Source organism: Geotrypetes seraphini, chromosome 6 (genome assembly GCF_902459505.1).
Source record: "Geotrypetes seraphini chromosome 6, aGeoSer1.1, whole genome shotgun sequence".
Lineage (NCBI taxonomy): Eukaryota > Metazoa > Chordata > Amphibia > Gymnophiona > Dermophiidae > Geotrypetes > Geotrypetes seraphini.
In genome coordinates, this window is record NC_047089.1 from 222,412,921 (window position 1) to 222,439,251 (window position 26,331).

The 26,331-nt window shown below is 46.5% G+C and overlaps 1 protein-coding gene across 1 annotated transcript in view; it reads right to left on the bottom strand.

The window, feature by feature from the left end:
- Positions 1-1,070: 1,070 nt before the first annotated feature.
- CHMP7 (charged multivesicular body protein 7) overlaps positions 1,071-26,331 on the bottom strand; it is a 42,304-nt gene continuing 17,043 nt past the window's right edge. The window contains exons 4-10 of the mRNA XM_033948580.1: positions 20,254-20,387; positions 19,671-19,719; positions 19,369-19,488; positions 17,624-17,722; positions 17,432-17,492; positions 2,585-2,749; positions 1,071-1,618 (exon numbers count right to left, since the gene is read on the bottom strand). Of these exons, the coding sequence (XP_033804471.1) occupies positions 1,551-1,618; positions 2,585-2,749; positions 17,432-17,492; positions 17,624-17,722; positions 19,369-19,488; positions 19,671-19,719; positions 20,254-20,387 (696 nt within the window). The 3' untranslated portion in view covers positions 1,071-1,550. The remainder of the gene's footprint in view (positions 1,619-2,584; positions 2,750-17,431; positions 17,493-17,623; positions 17,723-19,368; positions 19,489-19,670; positions 19,720-20,253; positions 20,388-26,331) is intronic.

Here is a 26,331-nt window from a genome sequence, read left to right on the forward strand (position 1 = left end):
ATTGATCTGTCTACCATTACTCCTAAATCTTTCTCAAGGCTACTCTCACCCATTACCAGCCCCCCCCCCCATCGTATAGCTGTACCTCGTGTTTCTGTGTCCTACATGCATTTCTCTACATTAAACTTCATCTGCCATTTATTCGCCCACTCTCCCAGTTTGTTCAGGTCCCTTTGTAAATCTTCATAGTCCTCTTTGCTCCTAACCCCACTAAAAAGTTTTGTGTCATCTGTAAATTTTATAACTTCACACTTCAGCCCTGTTTCTATGTCATTTATGAAAACATTGAACAGCAGTGGTCCGAGTACCGATCCCTGCGGGACACCACTCATGACCCCTCTCCAGTCCGAGTAGTGGCCCTTCACTCCTACCCTTTGCTTCCTACCTGCCAACCAGTTTTTGATCCATCTATGTACATCCCCTTTCACCCCATGGCTCCTTAGTTCCCATAGCAAGTGTTCATGTGGTACCTTGTCGAAGGCTTTTTGGAAATCCAATGTCTATGGGATTTCCTTCATCCATTTGCTTGTTTACTCCTTCGAAGAAGTGCAATAAGTTCATTAAAGGGTATTTTATTGCCAAGCAATTTCTATCTGCTCCTTTTGGATCCCAAAAGACCTTGTCTATTGGGTTATAGTAGCATGTTTTCATTCATAACTAGCTGGGGATTTATTCAAGGTTTGTTCTGGAAACTTCCAATCATCAGTCCTCAATTTAGTCATTGGGTGTCACCACTGTACAACTGCTGACACCCGCTACTCCAGAGGGGCTCTGAACACTGCCTGCTCCATAAATCAAATGCTACTTTTGCCCAAGCTTTTCACCTGCTCTGCAGCACGAGATAAAATAAATCCTGATGGCAGCTCATGGCTGAGACAAGGCTACACTCAGTTCAAATGGTTTTAAAACCACTACTTCAGGATTCTCAAGCATCAATGTTTACAATCATTTTAACTATATTTTGTTGCTGTAAGTTTTGAATAGTCAACCATTCTGCTTATTAAAGATGGCCCCACATTTAAAATTATGTTTCAGTCACCTCTTGCCAAAGAACATTATTAGCAAACAGCAAAGTTTTACTTCTTTATTATTATAGACACTTTCAGTTGCTGCTGGATCTACGTTGGAATGAAACATCACAGCTGTCTGAAAATCCAAGAGGAGAAAGAGAGATGGGCAGATTTGACAGAAATCAGTGGTATTTCACTAGCATCCTAATCCAAACAGTGAAAAATTCACCATGATCAGCAAATGTGAAATTGATGGTCAGCTGTGAAGGAAAAATATTTAGTACTGACATACACAAAACCAGCTGCAAGCCTGAGGGAGGGGACAGTTGGGAATTAGACCAACAAATAAAGAAGGATGTACAGCACAGCAAGCTGATGTGGACAGATCTTGGATGCTGCTCCACAGAATACCCAGTATCCATATCCTCTTTAAACAGAGAGGACCAAAGTGCTTGTCAAATCCTAATGGTACAGCCCTGCTGCACCTCAGAGGTGTTCTGCTTTCTCCTTTGTAATAATTCTTCTGCTCCTGGAGGTGAATCACTCCATCATCAGTCTCTGACCCCGCCTGGGTTCTGAAAGAGTGGAACCTGATCTCGGCATCAAACCTATAAAACAAGCAGAATGAAAACACACTGGGGGATGTAGATGAGAGAAGAGCAAGAGAAACAGAAACAAAAGCCAAGAGCAAGAGACAGGGGAACCAACAAGCAAAGAGGAGAAACACAGACAAGCAGGATCGGAACTGAAGAAAAACAGCAGAAGGAAACTAAAAGTAAGAAGCATTGCTAAAAGAGAATAGCGTATAAGAGGCAAAGAGAGATGGATAACTTTACCCTAGGGCTGTCATTTCTAACATGCTACTAGATATATACAGTTCTGTACATATGAACAAGAGATTGCAAGCTCACAAAGAAGGGACCATTTGGTCAGGAAACATAAGAAGTTTCAGGCAATGTATTTACTGGAGGAATCATGGCTCAAATCATCAAGGCTACAATCAGGGGGGTAAAGGGTATTTAAAAGAGAGGAGGAATAGCCTAGTGCAGGGGTAGGTAATTCCGGTCCTCGAGAGCCAGAGCCAGGTCAGGTTTTCAGGATCTCCACCATGAATATGTATGAGATGGATTTGCATGCACTGACTCCTTGAGATGCAAATCTATCTCATGCATATTTATTGCGGATATCCTGAAAACCTGACCTGGCTCCGGCTCTCGAGGACCGGAATTGCCTACCCCTGGCCTCGTGCTTAGAGCAAGGGGCTGACAATTAGGGAAGCCCAGTCCAAATCCCACTACTCCTCCTTGTGATCTTGAGAAAATCACTTAACCCTTCATTGCCTCAGGTGCAAACCTAGATTATGAGCCCACTGGTTACAGGGAAAAATACCTGTATCTGAGCAACTACTGAAAAAAGTGTAAATAAAGGCAGCTTCACAGGAAGGCATAAGTCACAGTCAGATGGAAAACATGAAGCTGGGAGTATATAAGAAGAGGGAAGACTGGAATAGAATCTGTGACCTTGTATGGTCACCCAGCTGATGGTAGAGATGGCTTCTCTCTCCACTGACCTACCTTCCCTTGTCAAACTGGGTTTCTGCAATCCCCCCTCTCCGATACCAGGAAGGAGGGCGCCAGGTGGCGGCAGCTGTGATCCAGGGACATCAGGAAGCTCTGGAGGTTTGTTGGTAGACTCGAGTATAGAGTCGAGTTCCTTTTCAAGCTCTTCTGTGTCAACGTCTGGGGATTCAGAGAAGAAATAAATTAATGTCACATATCAGAAAAAGGAGCATTTGTGAGGTTGGGCCACTGTGGAACACCAGGAAACTACCTGCATTGTCGTCAGTTTACAAAAAGCCATTAAATGTCAGCAAAACAGTTCTCAGTTTGCTGCGCTTTTTCTATATGGTGCTTGTAAGCTACTCCTGTCATGCTGTGATAATGGGACATCAGCACTCCACTGCCAGGGCAGGCATACACCCCATGGTGAGCGTGGAACTACAGTGATGCCCAGAGCAGGCATTCACAACAACACCTCCGGGTGGGGATTGCAGCAATGCCAAATGATGACATTTAATAATATCAAGACAAAAGTTGTCACTGTTTCAGCTCCATATTAAAATTATAACATATAATCGGGCCTGATATTGAGTCAAGGTGTGTTACCATTTTAAGTTAATCACCAGCACTGATGCTTAACACATATTCAGTGCAGCTACTTCTATAGGTAGTGAAACTGATTATACTAATTCAGCTGTGAAGCTCTGGCGCTATCCAATAAGCTTTAGCATGGATAATTTATCTAATTAGTGACTGAATACAAATGCTAAAGGAATTATTTCTGACACAGCCTCCACCTTTCCCTTAACCCGGCCCTAACTATATGAATAAAATCTGGCCATTTAGTGGCTGGTGCAAAACTTGCTTTGACTATCAGCCCAACAGCTCTTTAAAAATAGACTGCTTCTAAAATCATACAGCAAATAATTACCAGGATTAATTGCAGCAATATTCTTTTAAAATAACCACAGCAATCCCCTTTAAGGCAGTTATCTGGTCTTAATTTTACAGGAAGACTTCAATGAAGTAATGTCATTTCTCTTGATAGTCAACTTGGATAAAAAGAAAGGTTGACAAGAAAGCTTCAGATGAACCAATTCAGGATCCAAGATGGTGTCAAGCTAGACGCGCTGAGGAACCGTTCGGAAGATTGTCTCTTCAAACCAATTTTTGTTCTTGAATTATTTGTCCTCCTACCTGATGCCTAAACGGAGGGGTCGGAGTGCCGCTGGTGCCTCACGGCACACCAGTACCCCCGCTGCTGGTAACATTGAAGAGCTCCTCAGACGGATGCAAGGAGCACTTTCAGCATCGGAGAGAAGCCCACAAAGGACCCACAGAACGAGCGAGACCGCGGTAGTTCTTCAGGGACTGGAAACAACATTGAGCCCTGACGGCAGGGCACCACCCCCGCAGCCTCAGACTAGCAGTTCTCCAAGGGGCACGGAAACCCCGGAAGTCGGGGTTTTACCTTCCCCGGAGACAAGCAGTCCATCAGAGAGCCTGCTGTTAGGAGCTCATATTAATATGAGCCCTTTTGAAGAATCTGAGAGGAATTCAACTACGGAGAGGCGAGTAAGTCTACAGAGACAGCGACAAGAAATACAACAGAATGGTGAGCACTATAACACTACAATTTCTTCAATTTCTCTGGAAAAACCTTCAGAGGTAACCCTGGACTCACTAGTGAAGACCATAAGCCCAAAACTCCAGCTAATTAATGGGAAATTGCTTCAACACACTACTGAACTTAAAGAATTGAAAAATGAAATGACTGCTTCTAATTCTTCTGTTCAGAAGCTTGAACAGGAAATAAAATCATCTAGACAATTACAGGAAACTTTAATGAAAGATAACATCAGTCTTAGGAAAACAACTCCAGATACAATAACTTAAGGTTAATTAATTTCCCTAGGTTAACGTTGGTAACACCTAGGGAAATGTTTAAGAGATATCTTCTTGAAGTTTTGGGGGTCTCAGAAGATTTGATACCCCCTTTATCGTGAGTTTATTACCTACCTAACAAGAATCAATCTCTAAAAAGGTCTTCGGACCAAGGATCATTGAATGTATCGGAGTTATTGGAGAAATCTGATAAAGAGGCAGCAGAACCAAGTACTTTGATTATATCAGTAGCTCTTTCTATTGGTAAAGTTTGGCTGTTAAAATTATTTAAAAACAGCAGCAATAATTCATGGGCTTCAGAATACAGATATTCTCCGATTTATCACAGGAGACCCAAAAGCATCACTGTGAATTTCTTATGTTGAAGCCAGGTGTTATATCTTTAGGTGCTACTTTTTACCTGCAACACCCTTATAAATGTATAGTGCATCACCGTACAGTCAAATATGTTTTCTTTGAGCCTAGTCAATTGACTTTTCTTGACGGTTTCCCGTTTGGAGGCAAAAAAATCTTAAGCCCTAAGATTATAGATTAATCCCTGCAATCAGCCTTATAGCCTTTTTTACGCATAAGAATATACATTATGTCGAATTCTTTTCTTTTTGTTCTCACTAAGAAATACCTTGAATCCCATAATTTGAGGACTTGAGTATATTAGCTATAAATTACTCCAATGTTATTGTATGTAGAATTACTAATTTTGCTTTCTGTACAAGTTATTCTTGGTTGTTTGATTTAAAAATCAATAAATATATTAAATGACAAAAGAAAGCTTCAGATGATATCTACGAAGTCAAGATTGGGGACACACTATCTATGGTATGGATTAACGACTGTGGCATCCCACAAAGTTCCCCATTGTTGCCCTTGCTCTTCAACATCTACCTTGCTTCCCTAGGAGAATAACTCAGTAGTCTAAACGTCTCCCATTACAGCTATGCTAACGACATTACAATCATCCTCCCTATTTTTTTCTTTTCCAAATTTTCTCCCTGCCTGACGCCCCTAGAAATACACAGAATAGACACCATCATGTCTACAATAAAAAAATTATATGACCTACTTCAAATTAAAACTGAACACTGAGAAAACAAAATTCTTCTTAACCACAGCCACCAATTCTTCAATAAATTCCATAACCCTAAGGGGAACCAACTTCCCCATCTCTTCCATAATCAGAATCCTAGGTGTGCATCTAAATAGACAATTGTCCATGTCTGCCCAAGTCAACCATGTCACACGCAAAGGATTCAACATACTCTGGAAATTCAGATCCATTAGAAAATACTTTGACCAGGCGCCTTTCAAATTCCTAGTCCAAACATTAGTCCTAAGCATCCTAGATTACTGCAACATCTTCTATCTAACAGGACTATGCAAACACTTCTGGAAACTAAGCATCAAAAACACCGCAGTGAAGTTCATATTCAACCTGAAAAAATTCAATCACATCACACCTTTCTACCAAAAACTTCACTGAATGAAAATCGAGAGCCGAGTACTTTTCAAATTTGGATGTCTCTTCTACAAAGCTCTGTATGGTCTACTGCCCAACTACCTCACCAATCAGTTCACATTCGCCAGACCCAGACAATCTACTCGACCTCAATCATTCTTAACCTTCCCCTCAATTAAAGGATGCACCCATAAGAGATTCATCAACAGACTCCTACCTTACACCAAGCAGCCTCCAAATATCCTGAATGAAGCCAACTGGTCAAAACATCAACTTCTTACATGCTCTTCAGAAAGCTCCTAAAAACGCTCCTGTTCCCCAAACAGGACGACCCACCTTAAATTTTACATGAAAACATAAGAACATAAGAACATAAGCAATGCCTCTGCTGGGTCAGACCTGAGGTCCATCATGCCCAGCAGTCCGCTCACGCGGCGGCCCAACAGGTCCAGGACCTGTGCAGTAATCCTCTATTTATACCCCTCTATCCCCTTTTCCAGCAGGAAATTGTCCAATCCTTTCTTAAACCCCTATACTGTACTCTGCCCTATTACTCCCTCTGGAAGCGCATTCCAGGTGTCCACCACTCGTTGGGTAAAGAAGAACTTCCTAGCATTCGTTTTAAATCTGTCCCCTTTCAACTTTTCCAAGTGTCCTCTTGTTCTTTTATTTTTCGAACGTTTGAAGAATCTGTCCTTCTCTACTCTCTCTATGCCCTTCATGATCTTATAAGTCTCTATCATATCCCCTCTAAGTCTCCTCTTCTCCAGGGAAAAGAGACCCAGTTTCTCCAATCTCTCAGCGTATGAGAGGTTTTCCATCCCTTTTATCAAGCGTGTCGCTCTCCTCTGAACCCTCTCGAGTAACGCCATATCCTTCCTAAGGTACGGAGACCAATATTGGACGCAGTATTCCAGATGCGGGCGCACCATCGCCCGATACAATGGCAGGATAACTTCTTTTGTCCTTGTTGTAATACCCTTCTTGATTATGCCTAGCATTCTATTTGCTTTCTTAGCGGCTGTTGCGCACTGTGCCGTCGGCTTCATTGTCATGTCCACCATTACCCCCAAGTCCCTTTCTTGGTTGCTCTCATTCAATAATATCCCTCCCATCGTATAGTTGTACCTCGGGTTTCTGTTTCCAACATGCAATACTTTACATTTCTCAACGTTGAACTTCATCTGCCATCTCGCCGCCCATTCCCCCAATTTGTTCAAGTCCCTTTGCAATTCTTCGCATTCCTCTTTAGTCCCAGCTCCACTAAATAGTTTTGTATCGTCCGCAAATTTTATTATCTCACACTTCGTGCCTGTTTCTAGATCATTTATGAATATATTAAATAGCAGCGGCCCGAGCACTGAGCCCTGCGGAACACCACTCGTGACCCCCATCCAGTCCGAGTAGTGGCCCTTCACCCCTACCCTCTGTTTCCTACCCGCCAACCAGTTTCTGATCCATCTATGTACGTCTCCGTCCACTCCATGGTTCTTCAGTTTCCGGAGTAGACGTTCGTGAGGCACCTTGTCAAAGGCTTTTTGGAAATCAAGGTATATGATGTCTATGGGGTCTCCTCTGTCCATCCGTTTGTTAATTCCTTCGAAGAAGTGCAATAAGTTCGTTAGGCACGATCTCCCCCTGCAGAAACCATGTTGGGTTGTTTTCAAAAGTTCGTTTCTTTCCAGATGTTCATCGATGTGTTCTTTAATCAGTGCTTCCGTCAGTTTTCCCGGAACCGAGGTCAAACTCACTGGTCTGTAATTTCCCGGGTCACCTCTTGATCCCTTTTTAAAGATGGGCGTGACATTGGCTATCTTCCAATCCTCCGGGATCATGCCTGTTTTCAAGGATAGGTTGCAAATTTGCTGCAGTAGTTCCGCTATCTCCTCCTTTAATTCCTTCAGAACCCTGGGATGGATTCCGTCCGGACCCGGGGATTTGTCAGTTTTAAGTTTTTCTATCTGCCTGTGTACATCATCAAGGCTCACTTCCATGGATGTTAATTTTTCTGCTTGATTTCCATTGAAGATTTGTTCAGGTTCCGGTATGTTGGTTGTGTCTTCGTTTGTAAATACAGACGAGAAGAACATGTTGAGTCTTTCTGCGACTTCTTTCTCCTCCTTCACCACTCCCTTCCTGTCTCCTTCGTCCAGCGGTCCTACCTCCTCCCTAGCTGACTGTTTCCCTTTAACATATCTGAAGAACGGTTTGAAATTTCGTGCCTCCCTGGCTAGCCTCTCTTCATACTCTCTTTTGGCTTTTCGAACCACACGGTGACATTCTTTTTGATACTTCCTGTGCTCCTTCTGGTTCCCTTCAGTTTTGTCCTTTTTCCATTCCCTAAATGAATTTTTCTTATTGCCTATCGCTTCCTTCACTATTTTAGTCATCCATACTGGGTCTTTTGTTCGACCCTTTTTGCACCCCTTTCTGAATCTGGGGATGTGCAGATTTTGTGCCTCGCTCACTGTGTCTTTGAAAAAAGACCAGGCATGTTCTACTGTTTGCCATTTTTTGGAAGTGTTCCTAAGTTTCTTCCTTACCATTTCCCTCATTGCTTCATAGTTTCCTTTCCCGAAGTTGAAAGATGTCGCTATGGTTCTCTTTCCGTTCGGTATGCCTACTTCAACCTTGAACTTGATCATATTATGATCACTGTTTCCCAACGGTCCCACTACTTCCACTTCCTTTGCAGGTCCCCTTAGTCCATTTAGGATTAAATCCAGAGTGGCATTTCCTCTCGTCGGTTCTCTAACAAGCTGCTCCATGAAGCAATCTTGTATAGCCTCCAGGAATTCTGTCTCCCTAGCGCATCTTGAGCTTCCAAGACTCCAGTCTATCCCAGGATAGTTGAAGTCTCCCATAACAACTGTGTAACCGCTTTTGCATTCTCGCTTCATCTCGGCATCCATTTCTTTATCGCTATCTCCGGTTTGCCCGGGTGGACGATAGTATAGGCCCATCTTTATTTCATGCCCTTTCCTACCCGGTATTTTAACCCATAGCGATTCCAGTTTGTTGATCATCTCCGCTGTGTCCATTCTTGTCGATTGTATGCTTTCTTTTACGTATAGGGCTATTCCTCCTCCTTTCTGACCTGACATATCCCGGCGATAGAGCTTGTACCCTGGCAGTGCTGTATCCCATTTGTTTTCCTCATTCCACCACGTTTCAGAGATTCCAATGATGTCTATGTCCTCTGCATTGGCCATGGCTTCTAGCTCCCCCATTTTGTTTCTTAAACTCCATGCATTAGTATATATGCAGTTTAGATCCTGGCATTTTGTTGTCTTCATTTCTTTTCCCTGTGCTTCAGTCTTTGGTGTCTTCTCTTTTGCTACAATCTTTCTTTTTTTTTTTCCCATTATTTTTTATTTTCAAATTTTTCATAAAGTGAACAAAATATTAAAGTACAATTAATAAATATGCAATATCACTTTTATATCTAATACATCATGTTCTAATATATTTTCCCCCTCTCCCTCCCCCCACCCTTCTATTGCTTTTCAATCATACATTACATATTTTATATCATATTATATCATTTTGTTTATAAATTATTTTCATTACCTTCCCTCTATGTGTGTCACTAAAAATTATTAAAAAGAAGAAAAGAAGAAGAAAAATTATATTGTTTATTCATTGCAATATTTTGTCAATGGCCCCCATATTTTTATAAATTTAGTATATGTCCCTCTTTGTATTGCTATTGCTCTTTCCATTTTGAATATATGACAAATTGTATTCCACCAAAATGTATAATTTAAATTATTATAATTCTTCCAGTTATTGGTTATATGCTGAATGGCAACTCCTGTCATAATTAATAATAGCTTGTTATTTTCTGGTGAAATTTGACTTTTTTTTCTCATCATCATTCCAAATAATATTGTATCATATGATATTGATATATGATTTTCCATCAATTTATTAATTTGTGGCCAAATTGAATTCCAAAAAGTTTTAATGTAGGGACAATGATACAATAAGTGATCTAATGTCCCTGGTTCCAGATTACAGTGCTACAATCTTTCTAACCTCCTCTTCTGGGTTAGTTGACTCCTGTAATTTGTCTCTTGTTTCTTCCCTGCCTTTTTTCCCCTCAGTATCTTCACGGGATACCTTCTTCCGAATCATCGACGCTAGGTCGACTGTCGGCTTTCCCCTTTCTCTTAGTTTAAAGCCTGTTCTATTCCTCTCTTGACGTTGTTTGCTAGAAGTCTTGTTCCCGCCGCGCTCAGGTGCAGTCCATCTCTCCTGTAGAGCTTGCTCTTGCCCCAGAACGTTGTCCAGTTTCTCACGAAGAGGAATCCTTCTTCCTCACACCATCTCCTCATCCACGCATTTATTGATTGTAGTTCTTCCTGCCTTTTCACATCTGCCCTCGGTACCGGTACTGACTCTCTATTCCACGTTGCTGCTCTAAGACTATGAACATTCCTCCCTATTTATCTCCCTCCTTATAAAACCCTGCTTAACCTCTCTCTATGCAATCTATACAATTTTCCATTGTTGTAGCTCGCTGATTCTCCTCAGCCATTTTTCCTGTAAACCGCCTCAAACCGAAAGGCTTTAGTGGTATAAAAATAAAGATTTATGTTATGTTATTTATGCTTATGTTAACGTTTTGATATTTGATAATTTCAAGATAGTGAATCAAGTGTGACAAAATGGTGGCCAGAATGATCCTATAATGCCCTGGGAGAGGCAGAGCTGACAGAAAAAAAAGGCGTGGAGTAGCCACCTAGTGCAGTGTTTCTCCATTCAGTCCTGGAGTACCCCCAGTCAGGTTTTCAGAATATCCACAATGAATACGCATAAATTTGATTTGCATACACTGCCTCCATTATAAGCAAATTTCTCATGTATATTCATGGTAGATATCCTAAAAACCTGACTGGCAAGGGAATATTTAGGACCGAGTTGAAAATCACCGGCCTAGTGGTTAGAGTACTGGGCTGACAACCAGGGAAATCTGGTTTAAATGTATGCTGTTGCTCCTTATGATCTTGAGGAAGTCACTTAACCCTCCATTGCTTCAAATGTGAACTCAGATTGTAAGCCCTTCAAGGACAGGGAAGTATCTAGAGTACCTGAATGTAACTCACCTTAAGCTATTCCCAGAAAAGGTGTGAGCTAAATCCAAATCAAAGTAAAATACATACCTATTATAAAACTACTCTGACCATAGAGATCACTGGTAAAACTTCATCTGGATACTTCTGTTCAGATCTGAGGCTCCTACTCTGGAAGGACTGTTCAGAGAAGATCTATCATACTGGTAGGGGCCTATACGAGATGAGACTTGGACATCTAAATATATACATCCAAAGAGAAGATGCACTCCTAATGTTGACCAGATCAGGTCAGCAGGTTGGCAGCAGCAAGGAGTCATAAAGGAAGGCAAAAGCCAGATGTTCAAATAACACTAGCATTGGTGTTGGTGGCCGTTTGGATTATTGTGAGACCTTGTGGTTGGAAATGGTAAGAGAGGGGTACAGGATGCAAAGTAAAAAAGGGGTTCTTGCCTATTCAGAAATCCTATGAAGTAGAATGCAAAGGGGGAAGTTGACAAAAACTGTCCTGGAAAAGGATGATATCTTACAAGCAGCAAAAATGCATGCTCGCAGTGTGGCCAGGAATGAACAGGTAGAATGGATGGTAAAATTATGGTCTTACCTGTTAATTTTCTTTCCTTTAGAAGCAGCAGATGAATCCAGACTAGTGGGTATAGCTCACATCGACCAGCAGGTGGAGATAGAGAACTGATTAACAGTTGGCCTTAAAGCCTGGTGTTCTTTCTGTTGATTCAGTTATGCACTTTGCCCAAGCATCCCGAAAGGAGAATGAGCCACAACAAAACTCCATTCCAGTAGAAAATGTGTCTTTCTCTTCTTAATATTATTATTTGTTGACATTTTTTTTTTTTTTTTTTCGCAAAGAAATAATACACTTACCAACCACAGCCTCAACTAAACCCATCAACTGACCCCCGTACACACCTACAGTGCAATTGGGGAGGGGCTCTGGATTCATCTGCTGCTTCTAAAGGAAAGAAAATTAACAGGTAAGACCATAATTTTACCTTCCATAGCAAAGCAGCAGATGAATCCAGACTAGTGGGATGTAGCAAAGCAAACTCAAACTGGGTGGGACGCAACTCCTGCCTCTGCCAGCACTGCCGCGCCAAAACTCGCCTCTGAACGGGCCGCTACATCTAACCGATAATGCTGTGAAAAAGTATTCCTCGACGACCAAGTGGCCGCCCGGCAAATCTCCTCTAAAGCCATCCCCCCGGACTCCGCCCAAGATGCCGCCAAAGCCCGAGTGGAATGAGCATGAAGGTGCTCCGGCACCTTCTTCCCTGCCAACACATACGCTGAAGCAATAGTGTCCTTGACCCAACGCGCAATGGACGCTTTAGACGCCGCCATCCCTTTGTTTTTACCCGCGAATGCCACAAAGAGATGGTCCGACCGACGAAAATCATTCGTCACTCCCAAATAATGGAGCAGCATACGGCGTACATCTAGTAGCCGTAAAGATACAAACCGTTTCCCCCAATCCTCCCTCCGGAAGGATGGAAGGAACAAACTCTGGTTCACATGAAAGGAAGAAATAACCTTCGGCAGGAAGGACGGCACCGTACGCACCGACACACCCGTTTCCGAAAAACGCAAAAAGGGGTCTCTGCAAGAAAGCGCCTGCAGTTCCGATACTCGCCTTGCTGAAGCCATCGCCACCAAAAAAACCGTTTTCAGTGTGATATCTTTCAACGTGGCCGCTGACAGGGGCTCAAAAGGTGCCCCCTGCAACTTTCCAAGGACGAGTTTAAGATTCCATGGTGGACAAATTCGCTTTACCGGCGGGCGGATATGGTGAACCCCCTTGAGGAAACGGACCACGTCCGGCTGCGACGCGAGAGCCGAGCGATCCACCCGGCCCCTGTAACAGGCAATGGCCGCCACTTGAACCTTTAAAGAGTTATAGGCTAACCCTTTCTCTACGCCCTCCTGCAGGAAAGCCAGAATCGCCGGCAGGGAAGCCTTGAAGGGCGCCACTCCCTGGCGACCGCACCATGCCTCAAAAATCCTCCAGACTCTCGCATAGGAGGCCGACGTCGAAAGTTTCTTGGCTTTAAGCAGGGTGGCAATCACCCGCTCGGAATAGCCCTTCTTTTTCAGCCGTGCCCGCTCAATAGCCAGGCCGTAAGACCAAAGCGGGCCGGATCTTCCATCCAAATCGGACCCTGAGACAGTAAGTCCGGAGTGACCTGGAACTTTACCCGCTCGCCGACTGAAAGCTGCATCAGATCTGCGTACCACGGCCGACGCGGCCAATCCGGAGCCACCAGGATGACTCTGCCGCGAAAACGAGAGATGCGCTGCAACACTCGACCTATCATGGGCCAAGGCGGGAACACATACAGAAGGGAATTCGGAGGCCATGGGAGAGCTAATGCGTCCACCCCCTCCGATCCCCTTTCCTTGCGTCTGCTGAAGAACCGAGGCAACTTCGCATTGTGGGACGAGGCCATGAGATCCATCTCCGGCAACCCCCACCGACGGACTAGCCGGCCGAACGCTCGAGCAGACAACTCCCACTCGCCCGGATCCAGAAGATTTCTGCTGAGAAAGTCCGCTTGCACGTTTTCGTGCCCTGCAATGTGTGCCGCCGACAGCAGCGGCACATGCCTCTCCGCCCATTGAAACAAAGTTCTTGCCTCTTCTGCCAACTGCGGACTCCGGGTGCCCCCTTGCCGATTGACATAGGCGACTGCCGTGATACTGTCCGAAAAGATCCTGGTCGGCTTGTCCTGAATCAGAGACTGAAAAGCCAGCAGCGCCAGTCTGACTGCTCTTAACTCCAACAAATTGATGGGCCACTGGGCCTCCTGGAAGGACCACATCCCCTGGACTGACGCCTGCAGGCACTGGGCCCCCCATCCCCGCAGACTGGCATCCGTGGTGACCACCACCCAGTCCAGTGTGGCCAACGGCATGCCCCTCCAAAGATGCAACTCGTGGAGCCACCACTGCATGCTGCGAGCTGCTCGACGACTCCATTGGAGACGCACATTGTAGTTCAGCGAAGCGGGGGACCAGCGAGCGAGCAGAGACTGTTGTAAGGGCCTCATGTGGCTCCGCGCCCAGGGGACCACCTCCAGAGTCGCCACCATGGAGCCTAGCACCTGAACATAATCCCAAACTCGAGGTCTGGCCGACCCGAGGAGTAGGCGAATCTGAGCCTGCAATTTCTCCCCCCGGTCTCGGGGTAGAAACACCTTCCCCAGAGCCGTGTCGAACCGCACCCCCAGATGCACCAAAGACTGCGATGGGGACAGACAACTCTTGGGAAAGTTGACAATCCACCCCAACGACTGGAGGAGAGAGATCACTCGCTGAGTAACCGCCACACTCTCCTGTCTGGACGAGGCGCGGATTAACCAGTCGTCTAGGTAAGGGTGCACCCGAATCCCTTCCTTGCGGAGAAAGGCGGCTACTACCACCATGACCTTGGAAAATGTGCGGGGAGCCGTTGCCAAGCCAAAGGGCATTGCCCGAAACTGATAATGCTGGCCTAGAATCGCAAACCGCAGATACCGCTGATGCGGAGGCCAGATTGGAATATGTAGGTACGCTTCCTTGAGATCGAGGGACGTGAGGAACTCTCCCGGTCTTACAGCCGCAATAACCGAGTGCACCGTCTCCATCCGGAAATGGCGAACACTGAGAAATCTGTTGACCCTTTTGAGATCCAGCACCGGCCTGAAGGACCCTCCCTTCTTTGGTACAATGAAGTAAAGGGAATATATACCGCTGCCGACCTCCTCCGGGGGCACCGGTATCACTGCCCCTAGCTCGAGCAGCCCTTGAAGAGTCCTTCTGACCGCGTCTCCCTTGGCCGCCCCATTGCACGGGGACACCAAGAAAGAATCTACGACGGGAGAGGCGAACTCTAACTTGTACCCTTCTTGTATAATGTCCAACACCCACTGATCCGACGTGATCGTGGCCCACTCCGCCCGGAACTCCGAAAGCCGGCCCCCTAAGGGAAAGGCGGAGGGAGCCAAGCCCCCGTCATTGTGGATTGCGAGTGGCTGGGGTACGTGTTGACGGTCCCGAAGAGGGTCTCGTCGTACGAAAGGAACCCCTCTGCTGAAACCTCAGTCTCGAAGCAGAGGACGAACCCAATGCTGATCTGAAGAAAGGCTTACCAGACCGGGATCTTCGAACCTCCCTGAAGCGCGGTCTCGACGATGAGGGCCTCACCGGGGGCCTAGCCCTATCCTCCGGTAAACGTTGAGTTTTGGTATCCCCAAAATCTTTCACCAGCTTATCTAAATCCTCTCCAAACAATAAACCCCCTTTAAAAGGGAGTCTCACCAGCCGAAGCTTAGAAGCTGCATCGGCCGCCCAATGCCGTAGCCATAAGGATCTGCGAGATACCACTGAAAGAGACATCTGCTTCGCCGACGCTCTAATCATATCATATAAGGAGTCCGCCAGATAAGCCAAGCCAGATTCCAAATCTGCCAGCTCCGAAGGGACAGAACCCCCAGACTCCATTAAAGTATCAGCCATGACTTGCGACCACTGCAGACATGCTCGCGCCGCATAAGAGCTGCAGATTGCGGCCTGCAAGGTAACTGCCGCTACCTCAAAGGACATTTTTAATGAAGATTCAATCTTCCTATCCTGCGCATCCTTCAATGTCACTCCCCCCTCCACCGGCAAGGTAGTCTTTTTAGTTACCGCTGCCACCAAAGCATCCACCCTGGGTAATCTAAACTTATCAAGTTCAGTCGGGTCAACCGGATACAAGAGCCGCATGGCTTTTGCCACTCTCAAACTGGAGTCTGGCGTATCCCATTGCGCCGAGATTAGCTCCTGCATGGCTTCATGTACCGGAAAAGACTTAGGGGGTCTACGCGTACCTGCCATCAGGGGATTACCCGATACCGCCGTATCTGCCTGAGAAATATTCAGCCCCTGTAAAGCCTTCGAAATTAAGGAAGAAAGTTCTTCCCTATGAAATAAACGTAGAGCGGACGGGTCATCCACCTCTTGACCCGGGGGATCCCCTGCATCCCAATCTAGGACCTCCCCCTCCTCCAAGGATTCCGGAAGAGAAAAAGGGGATCTAGGCAGAATGTCCTCTGCTTCCGCGGTCGTGATCCCGCGCTTTTTTGCTAGCAGCGACCGCCCCGGCGAGCCCACCGTGCCCTCAGCCGGCCTGCCAGTCTTACCAGGCCCCACAGCCGACGTCGAGGGCACCGGAAGGGATACATCGACCCCCGGCACCGGCGGGACGGGCTGCGCACCCTGTAACAAAAATGCCCGGTGCAGCAGCATAACAAATTCCGGCGAAAATGAACCAAAGGGAAGGGCCACTGACCCGCCCTGAGCCGCGACGGGGAGCGGGGCCGCGACTTCCGCTGGTGCTCCCGACTCCCCCGCCGCCGCCGGACTCCCCACTGCCACGGAAGAGCCCTGCAGCTCAGACTCACCCTCGTGTTCCGGGGACATTTCCCTTGCCTCTCTGACCCGGGCAATAGCCAGCTCACAAGCCTGCAAAAAGGCATCTTCTGCCGGTGGAGCCTCACACTCGGCCGAGCAAAGGCCCGACGGTGTTCTGCGCGCCCCACAGCGCGAACACCGGCGACCTGCCTCCATTGTCAGCTTGCGTTCCAGCACGGCTTGTGTTTTCAAAAAAAAAAATTTTTTTTTTTTTTTTTTTACACGCGGCGAACGCCGCCGACTGCCGACTCCGCCCCCAACCACCCCTACACTCCGGAACGCGACACTCAAGCCCCGAGGCAGGGAAAACACTCACCAATTCGCTCCCGCGACCTCAGACGCCAGGATACAGCTGGTAAGTATACTGAAATCAAATGCAAAGACTGCAAAGCTCAGCACAAGACAGGAAGTCGACTCTTTTTTTTTTTTTTTTTTTTTTGTACTGGAATGGAGAAAGAGAAAGACGACTCCTGCAGGACCACAAACCCCTCAATCACACGGAGGGAAGGGTGGAGCAGGGACCTGGGAGGGCCCAGGTGTACCTCCTAAAGCCGGCACCACTCAGCCAGGCACCCCTGTCCTACTGAAGAGACTGAGTCTCAACAGAGGAAGTCCACCGAACACCAATATCTCCGGCAGTATCCAGAATCCAGGAGCTAGAGGGCTAGCTCAGACCCTGCTGGGAGATAGAGCAAAACTGAATCAACAGAAAGAACACCAGGCTTTAAGGCCAACTGTTAATCAGTTCTCTATCTCCACCTGCTGGTCGATGTGAGCTATACCCACTAGTCTGGATTCATCTGCTGCTTTGCTATGGAAGGACCAGTTTTGTTTTTTTTCAGCCATCATTTATTATGTGACTGTTAATACAATAAAAAATTGATCCTTCACAAGTATTTGTCGACTTTAGGTATACAGAATTTTAATTGATAATTAGTAACAAATGCTAAAGCAAACCAAACCTGCTACTGTTGTACTCACCAAGGCCACTGACATCCATTCCTGCAAGGGTTTGCGTTATATCATCTTGGACATCGCAATACTACAAGAGACCAGCACAAAGTCAGTCACCATGTCAAGAGCCAGCAGTAACCTTCTTTATGTATCCCCTTCTTGTGCTCTTTTTTGTACCCATACCCCCTCTGTCCCTCCATCACACAACTCTCGCTGTACCTCCTGGATCTGCTCCACAAGACTCTCTGCCTTCTGGACGGTGATATCCTTCATGGCGAGCTTCAGGGCTGCTGCACCAGCCTGATATGCATCAACTACCTGAGAGATAAGGAAACAGACAAAACTAAGGAGAGATGCAAGTCTACTATTAGAGAGTTTTGTCCTCATAGAAATGTTTCCAACTTCATAGCAATTTCTCTAACATCAAGAAAATCCTTCCAAGTGGAAGTAGGGAGGCATGCAGAGCTTAAACCTTCTGATTCTTCATCCCTCCCCCAATTTACACATGAATTTTATAATGGGACACTTATTTGAGGAGGCCATCCATGTAGGCACCTATTTTGAAGTTATTTTATAAAGACATACAAGGTGCCATTATGCATCTTTATAACATATTGGCCTAAAATCTGGCAAAATCAGACTACAAAATGGCTGCAAAAATTTACAATAGCTCAGGAGCTGATGTAAATGTTCATGGTTCAAGTACACATGTAGGTATGGGTTTTCTATTTTAAAAAACTTTTTATTGATGATGAGTCTCAGAACAAATAAATGCATAGATTACATCAATTAATTTTTGTATAAAACTTTCAACTCCCCAACTTCTCCCACTATTATCCATCAACCCTTTCATCTCTTCCTTTCCCCCCTTTAGCTCCCCTCCCCCTCCAAAATATATAAAATCTCAGTTGTGCAAAAGAATTTATAATACAAGAACAAAAATCCTCTTTCCCGAGACCTTAAACTTTACCCTCATCTTCCCCATCCAACCACTGAACCCATACCAGTAACAGTAGTCAAACTAAAGATGCTGTCAGGGCATCCAAGCTCCAAGATATTGGTGCCCAAGGAACTGTACTCCCCGAGTCACTCATCAACAAGTTCAACTGTTACCAAACCTAAATATAGCACCCACCTTAAAAAAGGAGGATGTTTTACTAGAATCAGGGCTATATGGAAGCCACTCTCCCCGTCACCCTAGAAAGGAGTAAAAAATCAAACGTCGTGTCCTGTGTCCTAGTGAATTGATATAAACTCCCAGAAGATCTAGTCGCTCTTTGCTCTAACATTAATGCATGAAATCAGTTCCTCCAGTTCCAGAAGGAAGGTGGATCTTTACTTAACCAGACAAGACACTAAGTATAGTTTGCAGGTATGGATTTTATAACCTGTGAGTACTATGTGACTGTACCCCTGAGACACATGACCTATATGGGTATGTACCTGATGGGCAACACAAACTTTCAAAAATCTTTATAAAATAACCCCTTAATGTGCTCCTTGAGAGATCCATGGGCTGTTCCCCTTTCATCTCTCTACTCCCACCCCCTGAGTACAGATAACCCAAAACACACTGGCAGGGAACAGTATCAAGTTCACTACTGCCCTATGAGTGGGGGGATCATGGCTTCTAGACAGAGACACACCTGAAGTCTAGCCTTTTTAGATCAGTTAACACAATCAGTTGAGCAGGAATGATCCATAAGACAAACCTCGTGAACCAGAGGGTCTTGGAAGTGATGGGAGAGAATGGGGAAGGATAGTCAGTGAGTCTGGCCTATCAAGGTGAAGGAAGGAAGGTTAAAATTGTCCCTGCAGCCTGGGGAATAATGAGGATAGCTGTGAGCCTGCCCAGAGATCTCAGTAAGTAAGGTTATCTGAGCAGGAGGAAGGCAGGGTATTCATTGGTCTAGCAGTATACAAGCAGCAGCAAGAAAAGTCATGATAGAAAAGGTGCATTGTACCATACGGTCAGTCTGAGAAGAGGAGATTCGGTCCAAAATACTCTGCACACATTCTATCTTGGACTGTAGTTCTCCAATCCGTTTTTCCACCCTCTTTTTCGATTTTAAACTTCTTAATGCCTGGGAATAAAGTACACCATATGTTGTCTCAGAATCAAATAACAAATTCAAAAGCCCTCTACAGAAGACTTATACAGCCATCTCTGACCACTCTTTGCCTTAATAGAGCCATCTCCCCCTTATCTTATTTCATCTCCCAAACCTCAGACACAAAGCTCATGTCATCCAAGAGCAACACTTACCTGCTGCTTTTTCCCAGCTCTATAAGCACTCTGAGCCTCCACTTTTGACCTGAGATGCGAGCATGAGAAGAACATCAGATTTTGCAGGATGGTCAGTTAGACAGAATAGAACAAGCTGAGCAGATCCTGATGCCACCTCATAAACTGTTACTTTCCTTACAGAATGGTGAGAAAGTAGGGAGAGACACACAGAGAGTAAAAGAATCATCAGGCTTGGTGAAGTCACTGGTCAGATGGGGCTAGGGATGTTAGAAAGGGAGCAGTCATCACTGCTCATGGGTGACACGTAGTGGCTCCCAGTCTAGATCCATTGCTGCAGTGATCAGACTAGGTACACTGGAGGGATATAAAACAGCAGTTTAGTTATGAAGTCCAAAGGCTCAAGGAGAAACTGCTGGATCAGAAGAAAGAAAAAACAAACAAACAAATCCAAAAACAGAGGTTTGGAGGGGGGAAAGATTTCTGGTGCAGAGCCAGGAGTAGAAGTGGACAAAGAATGGCAATGAGAGTGAAAAGAGAAAAAAGACCAGAGCCATGCACAGCTCTGGAAGAGAATGACACCCACCAACAGGACCCTCATTACCTCTCAGCCTGTACAGAGAGCATCTCAACCTTCTGTAACAGTAGTTTCTCACTCTTCATCAGCTGGTGCACTCCCAGATCCAGGTCATTCACTGGAGACACATTTTCCTGAGGACCTCGAGCAAACTTCACAATCTGAGAGAGATAGTTATCACACTTCAGAAACTGAAGAACTGATTCCAATTCTTTTTTTTATTATTTCTTTATTTATCACATTTCTTATTAACAATCAAGTATAATATATAACAACTTGAATCAGAACAATAATTTCCAAAGGAAAAAGAAGAACCAAGACATTTCTATTCAATTATATAGACCACAATACTTTGAGAGTGGACAACAGGAAATTAATTTCTAGAAGAGAATTATACAATTGATCAGACGAGAAAACAGCAATATCCCGTTGGTTCTAGAGCCGGAATTATGACAAGTTACATATCTTAAGTTACAGATGCTGCACCCTCTCTAGAGTCTGCAAATTCTAACAGCTGTTTAGGCTCCAAAAACAAGTAATTCTTTGTCTGATATGCAATAAAACATTTCAAAGGAAATTTCAACAAAAAAGTTGCCCCCAGGGCTAGGACTCTTGGCCTTAATGCCAAGAATTCCTTTCTGCGCCTATGGGAATTTATTAATTTTTATAATTTTTGACATTCACAATTTCACATCAGTCAAAAAAGATGAAAAAATACGATGCAAAGAAAATAAGCAATACAAAATCCAAATCATATATATCAGGCAACTATTATATTACATAGTATAGTTAGTCCACAATCTATATGTATGGAGACGTAGCTGAAAATTACTGAGATTTACCAAAGGAAAAAAAGATAACAGGAAAACTATAGATGAGGCTTGAATACCCTCAAACTCTGAGCGAATTAGAAGAGATTGAAATCATAGGCTAATAACTTATCATCTTTAGACAAAATAAATTTAGATAACTGCTGCGGCTCATAGAAAACATATCTGTTCTCTTTACATACCAAAACACACTTGCATGGGTATCTCAGGACATAGGTCGCCCCCCCAACTTCACAGCCTGAGGTCTCAAAATAAGAAATTGCTTCCTTCTCTTCTGGGTAGGACAAGATACATCTGGATACATTCTTATATTATTTGATAAAAAGGGAACATCTTGATATTTGAAAAACAACTTAAGCATCCATTCCCTATCTGAATCAATAGCAGGCACTTGAGTCTCAGTGTCCGACCCCACCAGGAAATTAGATAAATCCAAACTATCAGCAGATAAATTTAGCTTATTGAGATTTTGCGACCTAATTCTTTTAGGTAGGTAATATATTTTAGAGCGAGGTGGATAAGAGGACTCGGGTACTTTCAAAACTTCATTTAAATAGCGTTTAAACATAACTATTGAAGGTATAGAAAACACTTTTGGAAAGTTAATAATCCACAAATTGCATCTTCTAATTGAATTTTCCACCATTTCTTGCTTGAAATAAAGACTTGCACTATCCTTAACCCAAGTTAGTGCTTGTATTTCCAAAGTTTTTAATCTGGTGTCAAGGTCCTCTGATTTATTTTCCAAACTTTAAACTTTAGTTTTTAATTCCAAACTTTCTGAAAGTACAGTAGTACAACGTTGAGAAAGTTGCTGTATCTGATTTCCCAGAGAGATCTGGAGATTAGATATAGCTTCCCAAATCGACTCCATATTGAAAACTTCAGGCTTCTGTAGGGGCAAAAACCCAGTTCTGGAACCCTCTGCAAGAACACCAGTACCTGTATTTGCAGTACTAGGAATCTTCAAAAGAATTTGTCTTGGTTCCAATCTCCCCTCCGGCTGCAGTGCTGGCAAGAAGCTCTCCTCACAGGGCTAGATCCCCCGCCCTGTCCGGTCAGTGTGGGAGCATCCTGAATCAGGCCTTGCATCAGCAGCTCCTTTACCACTCCAGCTGCTCCTGCTGCCGTGGGATGAGCCAGAGGACTTCGTTCCTCCGGGGATAAGCTGACACCCTCAGGTGAGGGCTCCTCAGCTAGCACATTCCCTCCTGCTGTGTTCGAGGGACATGCTGCACAAAGAGCACAGTTACTTACCGTAACAGGTGTTATCCAGGGACAGCAGGCATATATTCTCACATGTGGGTGACGTCATCTACGGAGCCCCAATGCAGAAGCATTTTCAAGCAAACTTGATTGAAGATTTAAGTTTGCTCTGCTGCTCCACGCATGCGTGCCTTCCTGCTCCACTAGGGGATGCATCCCCTCGTGGTCTCCAGTTCACTTAACTAGCCAAGAAGCCAACCTCGGGGAGGTGGGCGGGTTGTGAGAATATATGCCTGCTGTCCCTGGATAACACCTGTTACGGTAAGTAACTGTGCTTTATCCCAGGACAAGCAGGCATGATATTCTCACATGTGGGTGACCTCCAAGCTAACTGAAAAGGGGTGGAGGGAAGTTGGCAATTTAAGCAAATAGATTTCGCAATACCGATTGGCCGAACCGGCCATCGCTTCTGGACAGTGAGTCCAGACAGTAGTGGGAGGTGAAGGTATGAACCGAAGACCACGTGGCAGCCTTGCAGATTTCCTCGATAGGTGTGGACCTGAGGAAAGCTACAGAGGCTGCCATCGCTCGGACTTTGTGTCCTGTTACTCGACCATGCAGCGCGAGACCAGCCTGAGCGTAGCAAAAGGAGATGCAATCGGCCAACCAGTTGGACAAGGTGCGTTTGGAAACTGGGTGACCTAACCGGTTTGGGTCGAAGGACAAAAACAGTTGTGGGACTTTCCGGTGTGACTGAGTACGTTGGAGGTAAAAGGCCAACGCTCTCTTGCAGTCAAGAGTGTGGAGCGCCACTTCTCCGGGGTGAGAGTGGGGCTTGGGAAAAAACACAGGTAAGACAATGGACTGATTGAGATGGAAATCAGACACTACTTTAGGTAAGAACTTTGGGTGGGTGCGGAGTACCACCTTGTCGTGATGGAATACCGTGAAGGGTGGGTCCGCTACCAGAGCTTGTAGCTCACTAACCCGCCGGGCGGAAGTGAGCGAGAGTAGGAAAATTACTTTCCAAGTGAGGAATTTTGGATGGCATTTGTCTAGGGGCTCAAATGGAGGTTTCATTAGTTGAGCCAGAGCCACGTTAAGGTCCCAAACCACCGGGGGAGGTTTGAGAGGGGGGTGGACGTTCAGCAGACCCTTCATGAAGCGAGAGACTAAGGGATGGAGCGAGAGGGCTTTCCCTTCCAGGGGCTGATGAAAGGCCGCAATCGCACTGAGGTGTACTCGAATGGAGTTGGTCTTTAGGCCGGAATGAGATAATTGAAGTAAATAGTCCAGGACCAGAGGGACGGGGACCGACACCGGGTCCTGGCTGTGGGAGGAGCAACAGGTTGAGAATCTGGTCCATTTTTGGGAGTAGCAGGTTCTCGTCGAGGTCTTTCTAGAGGCCTCCAATATCTCCTTGACTGATTGAGACACGGGGAGAGCAGTCAGGGGGAGAGAAACCAAGCATTCAGATGAAGAGATTGAAGATTGGGATGTAACAGCGAACCCTGACCCTGTGATAGTAGAGAGGGAAACCGAGGCAGAGGTAGTGGATCTCTGACGCTGAGTTGAAGTAGAAGGGAAAACCAAGGCTGGCGTGGCCAGCGAGGAGCAATCAGGATCAGGGTGGCTTGCACCGTTTTCAGGTGGACCAGCGTCCGCAGGATCAGGGGAAACGGAGGAAACGCGTACAGAAACCTTCCCTCCCAGTCGAGGAGGAAGGCGTCGGCCTCGAGCCGGTCCGGGGAGTACATCCGGGAGCAGAAGAGAGGCAGCTTGTGGTTGTGAGGGGATGCGAACAGATCTATTTGAGGCATCCCCCACCGTTCGAACACCCATCGTAGGGTCTGAGAGTGTAGTGACCACTCGTGTGGCTGGAGGAGGCGGCTGAGTCTGTCCGCCAGACAGTTTTGTTCTCCTTGTATGTACACCGCTCGAAGGAAGGTGTTGTTGGAGATTGCCCATTTCCAGAGGCGCAGGGCTTCCCGACAAAGGGACCAAGACCCTGTCCCCCCCTGTTTGTTTACGTAGTACATCGCTACCTGGTTGTGGGTTCGGATGAGAACCACTCGGTCGTGGAGCAGATGTTGAAAAGCTACAGCTGCGAGATAGATGGCCCGCAGCTCTAGCACGTTGATGTGGCAGCGACGGTCCTCTGCTGACCACATCCCTTGAGTGCATAGGCCGTCCAGATGGGCTCCCCAAGCGTACTCCGATGAGTCCGTGGTGAGTACCTTGCTGTGGGGTGGGGCGAGGAAGAGCAAACCTTTGGAAAGATTTGAAGAGTCGGCCCACCAGCGGAGCGATCGTTGCAATGAGGGAGTCACTGTCACGGGACGGTCGATTGGGTCCCGGTCTTGACGCCATTGAGAGGCCAGGGTCCATTGAGGGATTCTCAGATGGAGGCGGGCGAAGGGTGTGACATGGACGGTGGAGGCCATGTGGCCCAGGAGAGTCATCATCTGTCGAGCTGATACCGAGGTCAGCAGGGAGATCCTTCGACTCAGACTTACTAACGCCTCTAGGCGCGGAGGGGGGAGGAAGGAACGGAGGCGAACCGTGTCCAGCGTGGCCCCGATGAACTGTAGGGACTGCGAGGGGCGTAGTTGGGATTTTGGGAAGTTTATTTCGAACCCCAGACTTTGTAGGTAGGTAATAGTCTGTTGGGTCGCTGAGATAACCCCTTCCCTGGACGGGGCTTTGATTAGCCAGTCGTCCAGGTAGGGGAATACCTGGAGGCCCTGGGAATGTAAGGTTGCTGCGACCACCACGAGGCACTTGGTGAAGACCCGAGGTGATGATGCTAGGCCGAAGGGGAGGACTCGGTATTGTAGGTGCCAGTCCCCTACCTGAAAACGCAAGAACTTGCGGTGAGCGGGGTGCACTGGGACATGTGTGTACGCCTCCTTCAGATCGAGGGAGCAGAGCCAGTCGCCCACGTCGATCAGGGGGTAGAGGGTCGGTAGGGAAAGCATCCAAAATTTTTCCCGTACCAGAAATTTGTTGAGGCGTCTCAAGTCTAGTATTGGGCGTAGGTCTCCCGTTTTTTTCGGTACCAGGAAGTAACGGGAGTAGAAGCCCTTTCCCCGTTGGTCGGGGGGAACCTCCTCCACTGCTCTTAGGCGAAGGAGGTCTCGAGCTTCAGAGAGGAGCAGGGGTAGCTGCCTCCGGTTCGGAGGGCAATTCCTTGGAGGGTTGTCTGGAGGAATGGCCCGAAAGTTGAGAGAGTATCCTGATGAGATCACGCCAAGGACCCATGCGTCCGACGTGACTTGTTTCCAGCGAGGGTAAAAGGCTTTGAGGCGACCCCCGATGGGAAGGAGGCTTGGGACTATGGCGGAGGGGGCCCGCCCCCTTCCGCGCATCTCGGAAAAAGGACGGGGATGGTTTGGTAGTCGCAGGCGGTTGGGACTTGGGTAGAGCCCGATGGTGGGCCTGCGGGCGCCTGGGTGGAGGCCGCGAGAAGGCGGGAGTGAATTTTTGTGGGTATCGGCGCGGAGGGGCCTTGAACGGCCTGGACGCGGTCAGTTTAGGCTTTTGCCGGATGAGGGAGGCGAACGAGCGTTCGTGTTCGGAGAGGCGTTTTGTAGCCACCTCGATAGTGTCATCGAACAGTTCTTTTCCCACGCAGGGGAGGTTAGCCAACCGGTCCTGTAAGTTGGGGTCCATGTCGACCAGGCGCAGCCAAGCTAGTCGGCGCATGGCGATAGCAAAGGCTGCCTCTCTGGAGGAGAGTTCGAAGCCATCGTAGGCCGCGTGGAATAGATGGAGGCGCAGGTTGGAGAGGGACTCTAAAAGCAGGCCAAACGCTCCTTGCCGGGAGGCCGGTAGGTCAGTCTCAAAGGCTCTCAATAGTCCAATGAGGTGTTTGAGGTAGGATGTGAAGGTGAAAGTGTAGCTTTGCACCCTAGAGGCCATCGTTGCGTTTTGATATAGTCTCCTGCCGAACTTGTCCAGGGTTCGGCCTTCTCGGCCTGGGGGGACCGCTGCTGAGACCCGGGATGGGTGAGCCTTTTTCAAGGAGGATTCTACTAGCAGCGACTGGTGGGAGAGCTGTGGTTGCTTG